Source organism: Aethalodelphis obliquidens, unplaced genomic scaffold (assembly GCF_003676395.1).
Source record: "Aethalodelphis obliquidens isolate GAN/ISIS:26980383/991018 unplaced genomic scaffold, ASM367639v1 scaffold36, whole genome shotgun sequence".
Taxonomy (NCBI): Eukaryota; Metazoa; Chordata; class Mammalia; order Artiodactyla; family Delphinidae; genus Aethalodelphis; species Aethalodelphis obliquidens.
This window is the reverse complement of record NW_020837980.1, coordinates 19,804,027-19,821,772: the sequence shown is the minus strand read 5'-3', so window position 1 is coordinate 19,821,772 and position 17,746 is coordinate 19,804,027. Positions and strand designations below refer to the sequence as shown.

The 17,746-nt window shown below is 38.7% G+C and overlaps 2 protein-coding genes across 6 annotated transcripts in view; both read right to left on the bottom strand.

Annotated features, from left to right (window-relative positions):
- LOC113632435 (C-type lectin domain family 12 member B-like) overlaps window positions 1-5,715 on the bottom strand; it is a 33,879-nt gene extending 28,164 nt beyond the window's left edge. For 2 of the 5 annotated variants that reach the window (XM_027129608.1, XM_027129605.1), the window contains exons 1-2: window positions 1,316-1,442; window positions 921-992 (exon numbers count right to left, since the gene is read on the bottom strand). The gene's annotated coding sequence lies outside the window, so the exon portion shown is untranslated. Of the gene's footprint in view, window positions 1-920; window positions 993-1,315; window positions 1,443-5,625 lie in introns of those variants that run through there. The other 3 variants (XM_027129607.1, XM_027129606.1, XM_027129609.1) reach the window with 3 other exon arrangements.
- Window positions 5,716-8,920: 3,205 nt separating this feature from the next.
- On the bottom strand, window positions 8,921-16,245 carry MAGOHB (mago homolog B, exon junction complex subunit). The gene is made up of 5 exons (XM_027129611.1): window positions 16,106-16,245; window positions 13,863-13,921; window positions 13,074-13,184; window positions 10,720-10,802; window positions 8,921-9,279 (listed from the first exon to the last, which is right to left on the bottom strand). The coding sequence occupies exons 1-5, from the start codon at window positions 16,197-16,199 to the stop codon at window positions 9,180-9,182; spliced, it is 447 nt and encodes a 148-aa protein (XP_026985412.1). The 5' UTR covers window positions 16,200-16,245; the 3' UTR covers window positions 8,921-9,179.
- Window positions 16,246-17,746: the final 1,501 nt, after the last annotated feature.

The window sequence follows — 17,746 nt, the reverse complement described above, 5'->3', positions numbered from 1 at the left end:
AAACCTTTCAGTATTTTTGCTAAAGTCATTTGTACTTCTAGTAACTACAGCCATGATTATTAGAAAATAAGGAAAGAATTTTTTAAAATTTACCAATAGATTAGATAGGCTGGGTCCTATTCAGTTCAGCTCAAAATGTTCGACGTATATATATATACACATGTTAGACAAAGTGATACCATCCCAAATTACTGAGACACTTTTAAAACTATTAATTCAAAAAACAAAAATTCTACTTTTTGGGATTCTGAAAAAATATAAATATCTTGGCTTAAAACATATATATATATATATATATATATATATATACACACACACACACATACACATATACGTGTGTATTCAGGACTACATATCAGTAGTAAAAAGTTCTTACAAGGGGGCTTCCTTGGTAGTGAAGTGGTTGACAGTCCGCCTGCCGATGCTGGGGACACGGGTTCGTGCCCCGGTCCGGGAAGATCCCACATGCTGCGGAGCGGCTGGGCCCATGAGCCATGGCCATTGAGCCTGCGTGTCCGGAGCCTGTGCTCCTCAACGAGAGTGGCCACAACAGTGAGAGGCCCGCGTATCGCAAAAAATAAGAAATAAAAACAATGTATAGTTTTTATCCATATAGATTATACCATAATGTATTTAGGCAATCCCATACTGCTGGACATTTAGGTTGTTTCCATTTTTTGTGTGAATATTAAAAAAAATTGTCCTGTACTTTCAAATATTTCCTTAGGAAAAAAATTTTAAACAAGAAATTCTGGGGCCAAGGGATATATACATTAAAGAACTTTGATACATATTACCAAATGCCCTCCAGAAAAGTTGTTCCCATTTATACAACACTAGTGTGAAAGTGTTCACATTTGATATTTTTAAGAAATACTGGTGAATTATTCTTCTACTTGAGTTTCATCCACGAATCTTACCTCACGTGAAGACCTATAATCTTCCAGTGAAAAGAAATTCATTTCTATAAGTCTGTTTCTATGAGCCAGACCCTATGGGGGAAGAGGAGTGAGGTGGGAAACATAAGGTGAAATTGATTATGCAGAGACAAACCCAGCCCTATTTCACCAGGTTCTAACCACATTCCTTGCTTATTCTTTTCTTCCCTTACCAACCTCCAGCCACAACTAACTATCACCCTTTAGAAGGCATCCCCATTCTTCACCTACCACGTTTCTTCCAACTACTTTACAAACACAGTCTACGGAATGTTCTGACCACTAGGACCCCACCACCACTAGGTTATGCTGCCTGTTGTCTGGCTGTCAGCTGACCCACTCCTATCCTCCGATGCAATTCTTAATCTCAGAATCACCATTGAGTCTGCCACTTGTCATCATGGGCAGGCAGTCAGCTGAATTACCTCCCAGAGACTAATTTAATTCAATCACACAAAGTTTCATGAGTGGAATCTGGACACTTCAGGAACACTGCTGTGCATTTTCTTCTCTCTTTACCCTCATCCTGGATTGACTTTGTCAATCTCAAAACAGAAAGATCCCGAGCCCTCAATCCCAATGCCAGAAATGAACGAACGAAGTCTGCTGAGAGAACGTAGGGAGTAGGGGTGGGAGAAATAGTAATGGTTGTCAAAAGGTGGCAGAGAGAGATGCCATCATTTGCTGGAGGACTGCTGTGTGTATAACCATATTGAAACCTCCCAGCGCTGACAGCTACTTACTATCATCCCCCTCTTACAAATGAAGAAACTAATGTTAAGAAGGTAATTGACTTACCAAAGAACACATTATTGCTAATTCTTGACCCATGTTTAAAATCAGGCCAGATTGAATACATAGAGCACAGATGGGCGTTGGATTCAGAAGAGCCTGGATTTTCAACTAATCTCTTGCCACCAAGCATGAATTCTGGAACCGGGCAGATCTGGCTTGAAATACCAGCCCTCACTTCTATGTGTGACTTGAGGCAAGTCACTTCACTTTTTTAAACCTCAGATTCGACGAAAGTAAAATAGTGCTTTTGCTTCCCAAGATTGTAGGGTATATAAAGCGCTAACCAGACCTAATGCTAACGTTCATTAAACGTTAAATACTATTATTTGAAGTCCAAGATTCAAATCCTTTCTAGCTGTAAAAATTTGAACTCGTCACTCCAAATCTTCAAGCCTGTTTCTTCACACGTTCAATAAGAATGTCACTCACTTTATGTATCTGGAAGAATTCAATTAGATTAGCACGACAGCTAGGATTTCTTAGACTTCAAAAATAAGTAAATATTCATTTTTTTCTCTTTCTTCGAGGGGTCTATAAATAGTGAAAGAGCCAGGACTGCAATACAGAAGTGCTGACACACTGAGCCAGGAGTGCAGATGCTTAGAAGGAAGCGGGGCTGGGCGGGGGGACCGGGGGGTGAAGGCGGTGCATATTAACACAATGTAGGAGCTGGGAGACATGGCAGCATCCCACTGCCTCTATAGAAAAAGGCATTCCACGACCTCAGATCTGGTTATTTTATGTCTTACCGCCCCATGGAGATATTGGTCATGTTGAGCTTTTTTTCTCTTTTGTAAGAGAAAGAGGTAAGAGGGTGGTAAGAGGTAAGAGGGTTGATAGCTCTCATGATGGAGGCTGAGACAGGGGCAGAACATATTTTCACACTTACATAGTCGTCTGTTTCCTCTGTATAAACTCCATACCATGAGAACATCGGTCCCATTCATTATTCTAACTGTAGCACATAGAAGAGATATGAGGCCTACATGTGCCCTTGATGAACAAGGTGGTTAAAGGTAAGAACTGACTACAAAATCTAGATTTTTCATAGTTTCGTAGAGAGACATCATGAGATTAATAATGGGAAAGCCAAACTGTGTAGCTGCTCCCTCTAAGCTCCAGTTTCTTTTTATTACGAAGCTCTGATTTCTGGGAAAGGCAAATCCCTTCTTAAATAAGAACTCAAACCAGCATCAGTTAGCTTCTAACAGCAGTAACTTCAGACAGGACTAACTGAAACTCCTATAGCATTGCCATTTGGTCAAAGAAGCACAAAATGAAAGCACTAAACTTCATCTATCACACCCACTCCTTAAGAAAACAGAAAGATGAATAGTCTGAAGATGTTTTGAATGTTCCTGTACATTGTCTTCCGAATTCACTTTTGTGCAAAACACAGATAACACATACACAACATGAATACATAAAGCATTCACTTACTTCCTAGCTGCTTAAAGGCATTCTTCATTTAGGAAACCACACCTTTTACCCGTCCCTTCCTGCTGATATTAACTTCGTCAGCTAGAGGCTTAGCACACAGCTCCTAGTCACACCTTCAAACCTCAATGGTTTATCATTTCACAGCAGCAGGCTGTTCTTCCTGTCCCAGCCTGAAGTGAAGGCTTCAAGAACTACCACCAGATCCCAGGGGAAGATGGTCTTTATCTCTCTTATCGGGAGGAGTAACCTTACCTGTCCAGGTTCCCCCCTCCATGGCTATTTGTCCTAATGCCTAACCTTTATGCCACTGAGCCATATGAAATTTCCTGGCTCTTACAGTAAAAACTCAAAAGAACACGTTGTTTGAGGTTTCCTGTTTCCCTAATTAGCTACTTTGTCCTTCTTTTTTTTTTTTTAAAGAAGATTTTGGGGGTAGGAGTTTATTAATTAATTTATTTTTTTGCTATGTTGGGTCTTCGTTTCTGAGAGAGGGGTTTCTCTAGTTGTGGCAAGCGGGGGCCACTCTTCATCGCGGTGCGCGGGCCTCTCACTATCGTGGCATCTCTTGTTGCAGAGCACAGGCTCCAGACGCGCAAGCTCAGTAGTTGTGGTTCACGGGCCTAGTTGCTCCGCGGCATGTGGGGTCCTCCCAGACCAGGGCTCGAACCCATGTCCCTTGCATTAGCAGGCAGATTCTCAACCACTGCGCCACCAGGGAAGTCCTGTCCTCCTTCTCTTGACGATAAAATCTATTCTAATGGTCTAGAGAATTTCTCTATTGTCCCAGCTGGTCTCCAGCAGCCAATCAAACAGGAAGCATCCTTCCTCCAACTTCTAACTAAATGAGAACACCTGAGGAAATAAGAAAGCATGAAAAAATAATGGCAAAAAAAACAAATAAAAGGATTTTGGATAACTATTCTGACTCTGTGCCACTAAGGGATAAAGCCTATTCACAGGTCGAAAGGGAAAATAGTTCTGTCAAGTAGTGCCATAATGAAGAATTTCAGTTCTTCAGTGTTCTTGCCACTGTATCACACGGTTTGGACTCTAAGCTCATCCTCAAATCATTCATTTACCTTTGTTATTTTTACTAATTTTTTTGGATTTTCAATCTAGCTCATTGCCATATAATGCTAGGAAACCAATTATTAAAATAATCAAAAAACTTAAGGTCCACACAAAAACCTGAACACACATGTTTATAGCAGCTTTATTTAGGATGGCCAAAACTTGGAAGCAACTAAGATGTCCTTCAGTAGGTGAATGGATAAACAAACTGTGGTACATCTAGGCAATGGAATATTATTCAGCCTTAAAAAGAAATGAGCTATCAAGGCATGAAAAGACATGGAGGAACCTTAAATGTGTATTACTGAGTGAAAGAAGGCAGTCTGAAAAGGCTACAGACTGTATGATTCCAACTATATGACTTTATGGAAAAGGCAAAACTATGGAGCCAGAAAATAGATTAGAAGTTGCCAGCTGTTGAGGATAGAGAGAAACGAATAGACAGAGGATTTTAAGGGTAGTGAAAATACACTCTATGATACCATAATAATGGATACATCATTATACATTTTTTCCAAACCTATAGAATGTACACGGCCAAGAGTGAAACCTAATAATATAGGTTCATCAGTTGTAACGAATGTACCACTCTGGTGGGAGATGTTGATAATGGGGGAAGCTATGCATGTGGTGGGGGGGGCAGGGAATATACAGGAAATCTCTGTACTTCCCTCTCAATTTTGCTGTGAACCTAAAACTGCTCTAAAAAAAGTTTTTTTAAAAAAAATCATATGGATCAGTCGTTGATTGCACAACCCATGTTCACAGGTCTCACACATTTCAAATGAAAACAAAGTAGTCTAACAATAGGATATATAAAATAATCTCATGTATATTCATTTTTTTTTTTTTTTTTTTTTTTTTTTGGTTTGCCGTCCTCTCTTTTTTTTGGTCTTTCCCTTTTCGGCGCACAGGCTCCGGACGCGCAGGCTCAGCGGCCATGGCTCACGGGCCCAGCCCCTCCGCGGCATGTGGGATCTTCCCGGACCGGGGCACGAACCCGTGTCCCCTGCATCGGCAGGCGGACTCTCAACCACTGCGCCACCGGGGAAGCCCCTATATTCATATTTTAAATGCCCACATGAATAGATTCAGCCTGATTATCAATGAAATATCTACTTGTACTTTTAACAGTAAGAGGCACAAAACCCGGTTTTTCTTTCATATAAGGCATTTTTTTTTTTTTAAATCTCTGCCTCATGTTACTACGGCTAAGAGGAAACATTAAAGATTATTTAGCACAACCCTTTACTTCAAAGACCAGAGGTTTAAACATTTGACATTAAGCAGCTCTTTCCACCATGCCCCGCTATCCTTGACCCTTAGAAAAAGTTCCAGATTTAGCGTTGGTTTCATGGCAGAGACACCACCATTTACCTACCTAGTAGTCCTCCCCAGAAGGTCAAATTCCACCAGAGGCTGGTCAGCTTTCAGCTTTCCATGGGTTATGTCACTCAAAGGCTTTCTTGACCTCAAGCGAAGTTAAGATGGTGTTACTAGGGCAATACTACAGATTTCCACTCCCCAATTTATAATATTAAATATCTATTTCTCTATCTACAATGATTATTGGGGCACAGTAGGAATAGGCACATGTAGGCACAATAAGAAAAGAGAAATATAATAATGCATAGTTTGTATTACATTCATGTAAAAGAGGGGCATGGGGGAAACTAGGTGGGGGGCATATGGGAATTCTTTGTGCTACCTTTTCAATTTTTTGTAAATCTATAATTTAAAAAATAAAGTATATTTTGTAAACAAATATATATAAATAAAATAGAACGGTACAGCCTGGCGGATCACCCCGATTCTCACCCATCCTCTTTGCTGTGCTGTATTGGTTGCTTTGATTGAGGAACTCAGACTATACACAGAACTTAGGATCACAGTTGGGCCACATCCAAAAGACACATCCTTATCCAATGTGTTCGAATATACAACTCTGTGGTATGAGTATGTGCATTTGAAAAATTCATGGTAATGAAAGGTAGCCACAGTGACAGAAATGAATCTCTTACACCTCAGACTAAGTTACAAAGACAAATAATCTGAAGGCAGTAAATATAAAAGACAATAAAATGCTGAAATAATGTTTACAAAGCACCTACTACATAGAAAAGACTGTCTTAGATGCTGGGTAGTGACACTCCATCCCATGAAGGGGCAAATAAAGGGATGAGGCACAAAATCAACACTTGAAAAGTAAATTTAGGGCTTCCCTGGTGATGCAGTGGTTAAGAATCCACCTGCCAATGAAGGGAACATGGGTTCGACCCCTGGTCTGGGAAGATCCCACATGCCGCGGAGCAACTAAGCCCGTGCGCCACAACTACTGAGCCTGCGCTCTAGAGCCCATGAGCCACAACTACTGAGCCTGCGTGCCACAACTACTGAAGCCCAAAAGCCACAACTACTGAAGCCCACGTGCCTAGAGCCCGTGCTCCACAAGAAAAGCCACCGCAATGAGAAGCCCTCACACCGCAACGAAGAGTAGCCCCTGCTCACAGCAACTAGAGAAAGCCCGTGCACAGCAACAAAGACCCAACTCAGCCAAAAATAAATAAATTTATTAAAAAAGAAAAAAATTTATTTAAAGAGGTCTCTTTATTATGGGGGGAGTGAGAGGTGGAGACATGTATCTGCTGACCTGAATGCTATAAAAATCCTGTTTCACATAAAACTAGTGCTGTACAAAATTTAATTTTTAATGCTCGTTTTCCACCAGCCACTTACAATCAAGCAAGAGCCAGTTCAAAAATGAAAAGAATATCAGAGAAAATATAAAATATTTATCCTAATGACCTATTCTCCAATCTTGGTTTGAATATGAGAACCTTAGTAGATAGTGAAGATAGACCATAAGTAAATCAGCACTAGGGGGAAGTTAAGAATGAGGACGGAGTTAACATATCAAAAACTTTCTAACCCAAGGACTATTTCTCCCGTCTTGCTCAGTCTTGAGTGGATTGCCTTATTCAATAGGAGCCACAGAATGATTATTTTGAGGAGCAACCAAAATCGTGGGCCCACAGTTTTCTCCTTGAGGTTGACATCTAGCTTAAGAGAATTATAACATAGTTTTATAGTACACATCCATCAAGGTCTACAGCTTGAACAGAAATGCTTATTTTAATATAAGAGACCTCAAGGGGGTGACAGCAGTCTTGCACAGTGGCAATCTGGAGATCAGGTGACTTTCCATGGCAAACCCGAAGAGGATGGCCACGCATTTTAATGCAATGCAAAGGACCAGAAGCACTCCAAGGTAAACAAGCTTCCAAGCCATGCTCTAGAGCTACACTGTCCAAAGGGTAGCCACAAACCTCATCTGGCTATCTAAATTTAATAAAAATTAAATAGCACTTTAAGAAAGTCTATTGGGGACTTCCCTGGTGGCACGGTGGTTAAGAATCCGCCTGCCAGTGCAGGGGACACGGGTTTGAGCCCTGGTCCGGGAAGATCTCACATGCCATGGAGCAACTAAGCCCGTGCACCACAACTCCTGAGTCTGCACTCCAGAGCCCGCGAGCCACAACAAAGAGTAGCCCCCCGCTCACCGCAACTAGAGAAAGCTCGCATGCAGCAAAGACCCAAGGCAGCCAAAAATAATAAATAAATAAATTTATAAAAAAATAAAAACAAGTTTATTGACACCAATTATACTAGTTATTCCACCCATAAGTGAGAAATCAACGATATGACTTATAATAGACTTATTACAGTAAATGAAAAATGTTAATTATAGAATCTAGATTGGCATATGGGTGTTCATTTTACAATTCTTTCAAGTTTTCTACGTTTGAAATTTTTCATAATAAAATGGTGGAAAATATTTTTAAACAGGACTATAAATTCAGTTATATTAGCCACATCTCAAGTACTCAGTAGCCACATGTAGTATCCAGTGGCTACCCTACTGGACTGCTCAGATACAGAACATCTCTATTATCGCACAGTTTACTGGCCATAGCTGCTCAGGAGCCCCGGTGAGCCTTCAGACACCAATTCTTCCACCCTAAGGTCCCTGGGCAAAGCGGATGATGACTAACAGGCCTGCATACTTTTAGAGTGAAGGTTCAGATGGAAAAGTAACAGAATATCAGGGCATTAGCTACTAACAGGAGAAGTAATCAGGTCTATCAGAAAGAGGTTGAAGGGAACTGAGAAATATGACTGGGATGTGTTCATTAGGAGTTAGGATATAAATACACACACACACACACATATACATAAGTCTAAATTTTAAATAATTTTTAGAGCTGAGAACTCATTTACTTCCCACAGATATATAAAATATATACATTGTGAAATAATGGAAACAGGGGCATAATAAAAGATGTGCCTAATTTGGGGTACTGACTTTACCTTCGTAACCTTGAGGAAATCACAGCTTATACAAAAACATTTAAATGTGAATGACCCCTGAGGGGTTTGTGACAAATGTAAAAAATCCAAAACCTTCTACAAACAACTTCTATAAGTACCAAAAAATTAAATCCCATCAGGTATGGTAGAAACAAGGGAAGATCTACAATTGCCTTTAAATGGATGGGAATCTGGCTACATGTTTCTACGTGAAAGACCCTCTGCCATAGAATGCACCTACTAGAACAATTTTTATCTTTAAAATGAATCAGAGATACAGCCTCCTGAAGGAAAAAATGCACTCTCCATCCAGGCTTTGATATGTTTTATTGGAGCAAAATTTCAATAAAGGTGGCTTTTATTTACAGAATTTAATATGTGTGGGGACTGTCCAATCCACTTGGACCCAGGTGAAGATAATCATTAAGCCTGTTTATGTATTCTCTTATTTTCAATTTGCATACAAAAAAAGCTTGCTTCACATTCAAAAAAACCCCAATATCATAAATGGCAAACCCTCCCTCACCCATCCCTTAATTAAATATAAACACAGTTTCAAAAAACAATTTAGATTGGTTTAATCTTGAAATGTAATCCAATAAGACTAAAAACTAAACATTTCAGGTCCTGTACCAAATAGTAAAATACTCGAAGGCCTTCAGGATCCCTAAAATTTAAAAAGATAAAAGTTACTTTTTTCTTCCTAAAATGAAACAACATAATAGTACAAATTAATTCCTAAAACAAAACAAAGACCAAAAACCTAAAACAATTATATTAAAGGAATTTTAAGGAGAAAGAAAGCATTTTCTGATAACTAAAATGGATAACCTGAACAATTCCCATCTCTACCTTTTCTGTAATAAAAAAATACATAAATTTCTTCATCAGTATTCATTTCATATTTAAAGTGTTTATTTCCTTATAAAAAATAACATTTATGCATCACAAAAATGTTTAAGGCAAATAAAATTATAAAGATAGAAAAAAGAAACTCAATACTATATAATGTCATTCCTCATGGAATAATTATAAATATTTTGGTATTTCTCTAATATTTTTCATAATTAAAATCATTTACTGTGGCCTTTTAAACATTACTTTTTCCATTACATTAAAAAAGTCACAAATAATTTTTAATTAATTTAGCAAATCTCCCCTTGTTAGCATTTGGATTTTTTTTCCAATTATCACTAAGGTTTTAATGAACATCTTTATGAATAATAAAGTTTTTTCATTATTCCAGAGTATTTCCCAGGATAGATGGATGCTCAGAAATGAAATCAGTTGGACAAAGATAAATGAAAAATATTAACAGCTTTTGATGCATATTATCAAATTGCTTTCCAAAAAACACTGTAACAATTTACAATCCCAGTAGGATACAAATGCCACATCCTCACCAACTATGGGAAAATAGATGTGATAGTTTAAAAGTATCTCGCCAGTCTTCATATATGAACATAGCCTTTTGTATCCAGTAGTTATGCATTAATTCCTTTCTCCTTTCCTCTACAGATTATAAAGCACCTATTGTGTGCCAGGCATTGCACTAACTTTGAGATACGGCAAGGTTCTCAGGGAGTTTACACTGAAACCAGTTAAGCAAACAAATAAATTATTACAATTTAGGGGGATAGGAAAAAGACACTATAAGAACATTTTGAGGGGAAAGAGTGGAAAGAAATAATTGGAGGCAGAGAGATTTTTCAGACAATGGTTATGTGGTACTGCACTTACAGAGCTTGGGAAGACACAGGTAGCTAAAGCCATACTTAAGCTATACTGGGGCTTTTTCCATTTCTTTCAAGTATTAAATCCAAGGAGGAGAATGATGTTATATGGGACTAGTAAGGCTGATAAATCCAATAAGGATTTTAAATTTTGTGATGCTGTGTCCAGATTAAGATTATTTTTGGCAATCCGTAAAATATACCGCTAACTTCTTTGATAACAAGTCTTCACTACTATAAAAATGAGGATTACATATACATAATGAACGGATACAGGCTGCAATTAAAATAATCTTACCAAACTGGCTATGGTTCTAAAATGAGCCCCTCTAATAAATTATGTCAATTTAGTCAAAATGCTTTAACATACTCACTTTGACTGATTGACATCAATAAGAGAACCTATTTTTGATGTGGTAAAAGAAATGTGTTCATCTCCAATTACAATTTCAAGCTCCTGAAAAAAATAAAACAGAGAAATGTAGTTAATATAAAAATCCATCTCACAAGATATATGTATTCTTGCTACCAAGAAGTCCCAATTTTAGCTGCAAGTTTTCTAGCCATCATAGAGGAGGAAAAAAAAAACCAAAAATGAAACGACATGGTAGCTATAAACTATGTAAAATAAAAAAAAAAATCTCATCAGCTCCTCAGGTGTCCCCAATATTAGGATGAATCAAAAATTGCTTTCCAGGGACTTCTCTGGTGGCACAGTGGTTAAGAATCCGCCTGCCAATGCAGCGGACACAGGTTTGAGCCCTGGTCCACGAAGATCCCACATGCTGTGGAGCAACTAAGCCCACGCACCACAACTACTGGAGCCCGCGCACCCAGAGCCCGTGCTCCGCAACAAGAGAAGCCACAGCAATGTGAAGCCCGTGAACCACAATGAAAAGTAGCCCCTGCTCGCCGCAACTAGAGAAAGCCCATGCGCAGCAACGAAGACCCAGCACAGCCATAAATAAATAAATAGAAATAAATGCAGATGTTAAAAAAAGAGAGAAATAACGAAAAAAAAGAGAAAAAAAAGAATTGCTTTCCAGATATCTCAAAAAGATGATGCTATCAAATGAATGATATACTTACGAGTGACAGAGAAATGTTTCTTATGTGAGTAAAACTAGTAATATGGTATAAGCCTATTTTTAATATAATAAATACAAACACATTTACCCTTTCTACCAGGCTCTACAAATAAACTGCATATTAATAACAGTACTACTTAGCACCCACTATGTGTCAGGCCTGGTGCTAGGGACTTTACAAACATTCTCTGTAATCCCTAAAATTGGACTAGTAAAGCCTACCCTTCTCAGGTCAGCTTTATTTGCCTAATTTTACAAATGTGAAATCCAAGACTCATGAAACAGAGGAAAAAAACTGTTGATGTAGAACCACTAGTAAGTGATGGTACTAATATTTGATTCATACTCTTTTGACTTCACAAAACAATTAAAATTAAGAACTAGTAAAACAAATATAACATAATATAGATACTTCTAGTGTGCCAAAATTAAGTATAAATTTTTCTCCATATTTTATCTGCAAATCTAAAATGAAAAAGTAAGAGGCTATGTCTGTAGTGATTTTTCAGTTTAAATTAACAGATGACCTTAAAGACACTCCTAGCTATGTATTTGAGCAGAAAATCTAATTATGTACAGTTTATGGCACACACAAAATGGAGAATTAAATAAGACTCTCAAACAATCGTAAAATCTTTGACTTAAAGATCCAACAGACAATTTCTGGAGCATGAGTAATCCTCCCCACTAACCAAAACACATGAACACATCATCAAGTGGGTAGATGAAAACACTGTTCTCTCCCTGAGTCTAAAGAGATAATAAAAGGTTTGTTGCTATTTTTAATGCAAACGTATATATGTATAAAACAAACAGATCTAAATTTACTTCTTAAAAGTGTTTGCAGTGCATAAAATAAATACTGTTAACTATTACCTTTGCTTTCCTAAATAATATTTCTTTAAAGAGAAGTGTTAAGTTACTGCTACAGAGAGTCAGCATCTATTAGATTTCGCCACATTTTCTTCTAGTCAAAGAAGTTGTTATACAGTATAATCCTCGGGAATATACAAAAGCGAAATTAAATGTTTCTTCCTCCTGGGGTCATATCTCATTTCTCCAACAGGTGAAAAGACCCAATTCAGAAATCAAACTGGCTTTCTACAGAGTGAAATTAGGCCTTCAGAGCTCTTCAGCAGCCCATCGATTTTTCTGAAGGGAATATGAGAGGCAAAGGCAACGGTCAGTTGGAACAAAGAAACCAATCAAATCACTCTCTGGGGCATAAAGATGCAAGTAAGAACTTTCAAAGTTATAAATCTGGCGAAAGTGAATTTTACGTAGGCTAATTCTCAAATTTAACAAACACTTGTGTTTTTTCCTACCTATTTTTATTTCCTAATAAAAGTAATTAACCAATAATAGCAATCATTCATAACACTGTGAAACATCTTAACTTTAGCTGGGGTGGCTGCAGAGAAGACTGTTCAGAAAGATGTCTAAAGTGACTCCTTTACTACTAGGCGGTAGCACAGAAAATGACGCCAAGTGAAATAAAATTATAAAGTATTTACCAGGTGCCTACTAAATGGAAAACCCAAGACTCAATGAGGAGCTATTCTAAATAAACAAGGAGAAACATAACAATTATATTAACAATTTTTAGTATTTATGCATTTAAAGAATTATTAAATACAAACCTGCCGGCCAACCCTGTCAGGGGGAGGCCACAAAGCATCATCTTCTTTTGTAATTTCACTGTCATCAATAATTCTCTTCAGTTCTTCCATTACACTCTTGTGTACATAAGCCTGAAAACAAGTTATAAAACTTTCAATGTCTCTCTATTTCTCAACACAACTCAGAAGGCAATAATAAAACAGAGTTACAAACCCTGAGTATTCAAATAGAATATTAAAGAAAAATTTAATTCTGATTCTAAAAGTACAACATGGGAAAGAATCATTCTTATGATTTTTCTTCACTCTCTTGCCCTTTCCTTTAAAACATATTTTTCCCTCTTCTCAACACCAGCCTCATCTTAAAACCTTGTATTCTGCCTTTGTAACACAGGACTCAAGTACCTCTGAGTGGTCAACACAAAATCTATGAGGTGAACAGTGACAAATACAAATACACAGCACAGTTAGTGCTTTGAACTTTTTCTTATACCTAACTTTTGAGACTTTCATTTAAAATTCATACCGTGTTTAAAACATAATTATCAATTAGTTTTAAATAATGAATAGAGTAAAAAGACAAAGTTAATTATAAAATGAATTAAATGATACACTTGAATGTGGGACTACAACTTAATATATTCAGATTGCTTCTTTTGTTGTTATCGATGCTACAATTAGAAGCCTTTTTCAATCGATACATTGGCTTCTTCTTTACAGCCTTAGATGTACTTTAAATATGTAAATAAAAACATAGACATGAGGGAAACAGGTTTAATATAAAAAATTACACATCTGTAAAAAACTTACCTCCTTTCTGATCATGACATCATTTTTATAATTGCTGTTGTTAGCATATCTAAGTTTTCCTGTGGGAAGTGGAAAAAAATTCAATCTATAACAGCAAAAACCGCTAAAATATAAAGAAATGACATCGTAAGCAATTTTGAAGGTAAAAATCATTTTATACTACTACTTTTATTAATATTTCCTCCCTCCTGGCATAAGATCAATGCTGAACATGTATTTGCTGTTAAGTTGGCTGAAGTTGAAGCCAGTCAACTTTTTAAACTCCATGCCTTCAATACAATTCCATATAATGGGAAGGTTATTTTCAAGGCCCATTTTTCTTAAGCTATGTCATGATCTAGACAGGGAATCTAAAAAAGGAACTAACACTTCTTCTAAAGTTTACATTACATGTCTTATTGGTGCTGAGTTACCCAGAACATTTAATCTAATCTGTAAAACAACCCTAAAAAGTATGTTTTATTCTCTCACATATTCATAGTTGAGAAAACAGAGTTAAGTAACTTGCCTGGGGTCACACAAGATTTAGATAGACCTAGATCTACCTTCTTCCAATACACATGCTTTCCCCACTACTCCAAAATGTTCTTTTAATTATTTTCCTTCAAATTAATGTACTATGGCAATGATACTGTTTTAGAATTGTAATTAAGAAGCACACAAACTATAACTTCTGAATAAAAATTGACCAGTTTGTTACCTGATCTACAATTAATTTTGATGAATTCCCTAATGTCTGCTTCTCCTCATGGCTGGTCAGTTGCCCAGATACAGATGTATTGTGATAATGTGACCCTGATCCTCTAAAATGACAGGTTATCCTAATGAGGAGAGGCCCTTAGGAATCACTGTCTTTGGAACTCATCATTACTTATGGAAAGGTTGTGGAATGGTGTGGTGGCAGATGAGAACCAGTGATCTGGAATGAAATTTCCCTGATACTCTTAGACTACTTAATTTATGTGACTGGCTAAAAGTGATACAAACAAGCTAAAAGTTGTTCACAGGCAAAGGCCCTGAAAACAGTATCACACAAAGAAAGAACAGATGGAGAATTCAGGTAAACTTGGCTCCTTAGTTAAATTTAGAAAAGACTTGGGGAGAACCAGAGAGGGTAAGGTGATTAAGGTTTCTAAATAATTGCAGAGCCGAAGTTACCCTGACTTCTACATGAAATGTGCGATGTTCCTCCCCTTTCCTAATATGTCATCCTCCCCTAATTTTTCTTTCATGCCTTCACAGAACTTTGTCCAAAGTATGAACGACAGCACTTAATATCTATACTGCCTTACGGTTAGTTTCATGTCTATGTCACCCACCAAGGTATAACTCCTTGAGGGGAAGTGAAGAGTCTTATGCGTTACTATCCCTTCAATTTTTGTTTTTACATGTTGCCCAGCACATAATATGCATTCAAAAAAGAAAAGTCTATGCAGTGGGACTGTCGTTGTTACAATAAGAATTCAATATACAGTACAACCATCTAAAGAGAATCAGAGCTGTCCAAAGACAGAATTTGCTGCACTTTTCTTGGGCAGCAGGCAGTTTCACCTCATACGGCTCTCAGCAGTCTGACTCTTTTTTTCCCCTCAGAGACCAAGAAAAAAATCTCCTCTCGTTTCAAGACTCACCTCAACTGTCACCTTCTCTAAAAAGACTGCCGACTCTTTCATGTAGAACTAACCACGCCCCTTCTTTATAGTCTTAATGCATCCTATAGGGAACACTGTATTTAGGCACCCCAAACACGGCATTACACTCATTTTTCTACACGTGGGGCTCCCCGCTTCACAGCAGGCCTCATTCGTTTTTCTCGACATTTTGCCTTCCATACAGCGCCTGAATGAATAAAAAAGATGAATGGGCAGTCCGAAATTTACTGTTCACCGGAAGATTTTAAGCATCCATGCGTCCGCCGCGTGGTGGAGATGTTCTCACAAACGTTCAGGTATTAGGCAAATAAACTAGAGGGCCTTTAAGGTCCCTTCCGGTGAACTGATGCTAGGATTCTGAACTTTACTACAGGTAGTAAAGGATCGGCTTTTCTTTTAACTGACACCAATTTACTCTTTTATTCACAAAGCCAATGTACGCTTCCCATTTTCCTTAAGCTCCTCGGCCCTACTGCACACTCGCGAGCCCGCAGAGGCGCGCCCACCCACCCCAACTCCTCCGCGGCCTCTCCACGTCGCTTCCCCCTGCTCAGCACCGCGCTTCGTTGCCGCGGCCGCTTTTCTGCTCACCGTCCGGCCGAAACTCAAATTCCAGAAACTCGTGTCCAAACTTGCCCTTGTGCCCTACATAGTAGCGCAGGTAGAAATCGCTGGCCATAGCCATCCTCGTCGCCGAAAAGCCCGCCGAAGGCCCAGCCAACGTGCCGCCGGACGCCTGGCAGTGACGTCAGTCGCGCAGGATAAACGCGTCACTGCGGCATTTCCGCCTCCTGCGACCCGCCCCCCCCGCCCCAGAGGAAAGCGGGAGGGCGGAGACTCGAGTGAGAGACCTGGAGGCGCGGGGGGAAGGGGCGGGCGGCAACGACCTGATCTTTACTAGGTTGGAAGCGTATTATTTTCAAAATTCAGTAGATCATATTCTATTAGGAAAGCACAGAAGTGTGAAAATATGAAAGCGTTTGTTACGGGCTTGGAGCTAAAGTTTCGCAGTCGCTCTGACTTGTCGGGTCTCTGATTCTCGCGGCATCCGTGAGGTGGGTGTGGCCTTATTCCCCTGATTCGTGGAGTGAGTAAAGCGAAATCCCAGAATCAGAATGGCACCTCGGGAATACAAACCCTTCTCCTGCTAGATTCCTAACACGGGCCTTTCCCCTTCGGACAATGATGGCTAGTTATCCGACACCTAGAAGCCAGTAGTAGAGACAAAGTAAAAAGAATTCATCAGACAGGAGGTCTGAAATTTTGAAAGGCACGTTGAAACTGAAAAATCTCTGGCAGTCATGATATAAAAGAATTCCTTTTAATAATAAAACTTATTCAGTAAGGGTTACTCTCTGGTGGCCTCTGGAGTTTTGGCACCTTGACTTAAGATCAAGTGGTTCAGCCCGCGTTTCTTACCAGATAGAATTACATGGGGAAAGGGAAGGAGTGCTCATCTAGGATAGGTTTTGAAGGATGGGGAAAGGCAAGGTGAGCTTTACACAAAGCCTATTGTTCAGATATTATTCATTACCTTTCTTTTACCAACACACAGAATAATCCTGCCTGTTGGATGATTTTAACCTTCAGTGGGATTTGGTAGAAAGAGTGGCAGTCAGAAGACCTGGGATTCGTTCCCATCACGTATCTCTACCTAACCGTGGTTAAGACGCTATCTCTAAGCCTGTTTATTCGTCAGCCAAACGAATAGACTACAATAAACTTTGTCAAGCTCAAAGAATTGTTGAAAAGATCAGATGAGATAATGCATGTCAAATAAGATTTAGAATTTATAAAACATTATATAATGAGTTATAACGGGCATTTCCTACATGCCAGAAATTGTTGGGCACTGGTAATTAAAAAAGAGCCCTTTGCACTTGTAGTCTAGGAAACAAACATGTAGACACATGCCCAAGGAAGCAAATGCTATAAGGAAAAAAAAATCTTTTTAATGCTGGTAATACAGCAGAGGACACAAATCACTTTACTGGGGAAGTTGAAGAAAGGGGAAGTACCAGGGAAGGCTTGTGACAAGATGTGCTATTTGAGTTGGACCTTGTTGGGTAAATTCAGTATATGTTCAGAGGGATGGAAAAGCAAATAGCCTGAGCAAAGGTGCAGTCGTGTTACAATGCATGCCTTGGGAAAGCCAAGCATTTCAGTATAATTAGAACACAAAGTTCACAGAAGTAGAATAACCAGAAAAGCAGACTGGGCAGGTTATGTTGA

Bases quoted from the DNA above. Each gene is read 5' to 3' on its own strand.
- MAGOHB (XM_027129611.1), bottom strand. From the start codon at position 16,199: ATGGCTATGGCCAGCGATTTCTACCTGCGCTACTATGTAGGGCACAAG. The intron at 13,922-16,105 runs GTGAGCAGAAAA...CACTTCCCACAG, and splicing joins ATTTGAGTTTCGGCCGGACG to GAAAACTTAGATATGCTAAC. The intron at 13,185-13,862 runs GTAAGTTTTTTA...ACTTGTTTTCAG, and splicing joins ATGTCATGATCAGAAAGGAG to GCTTATGTACACAAGAGTGT.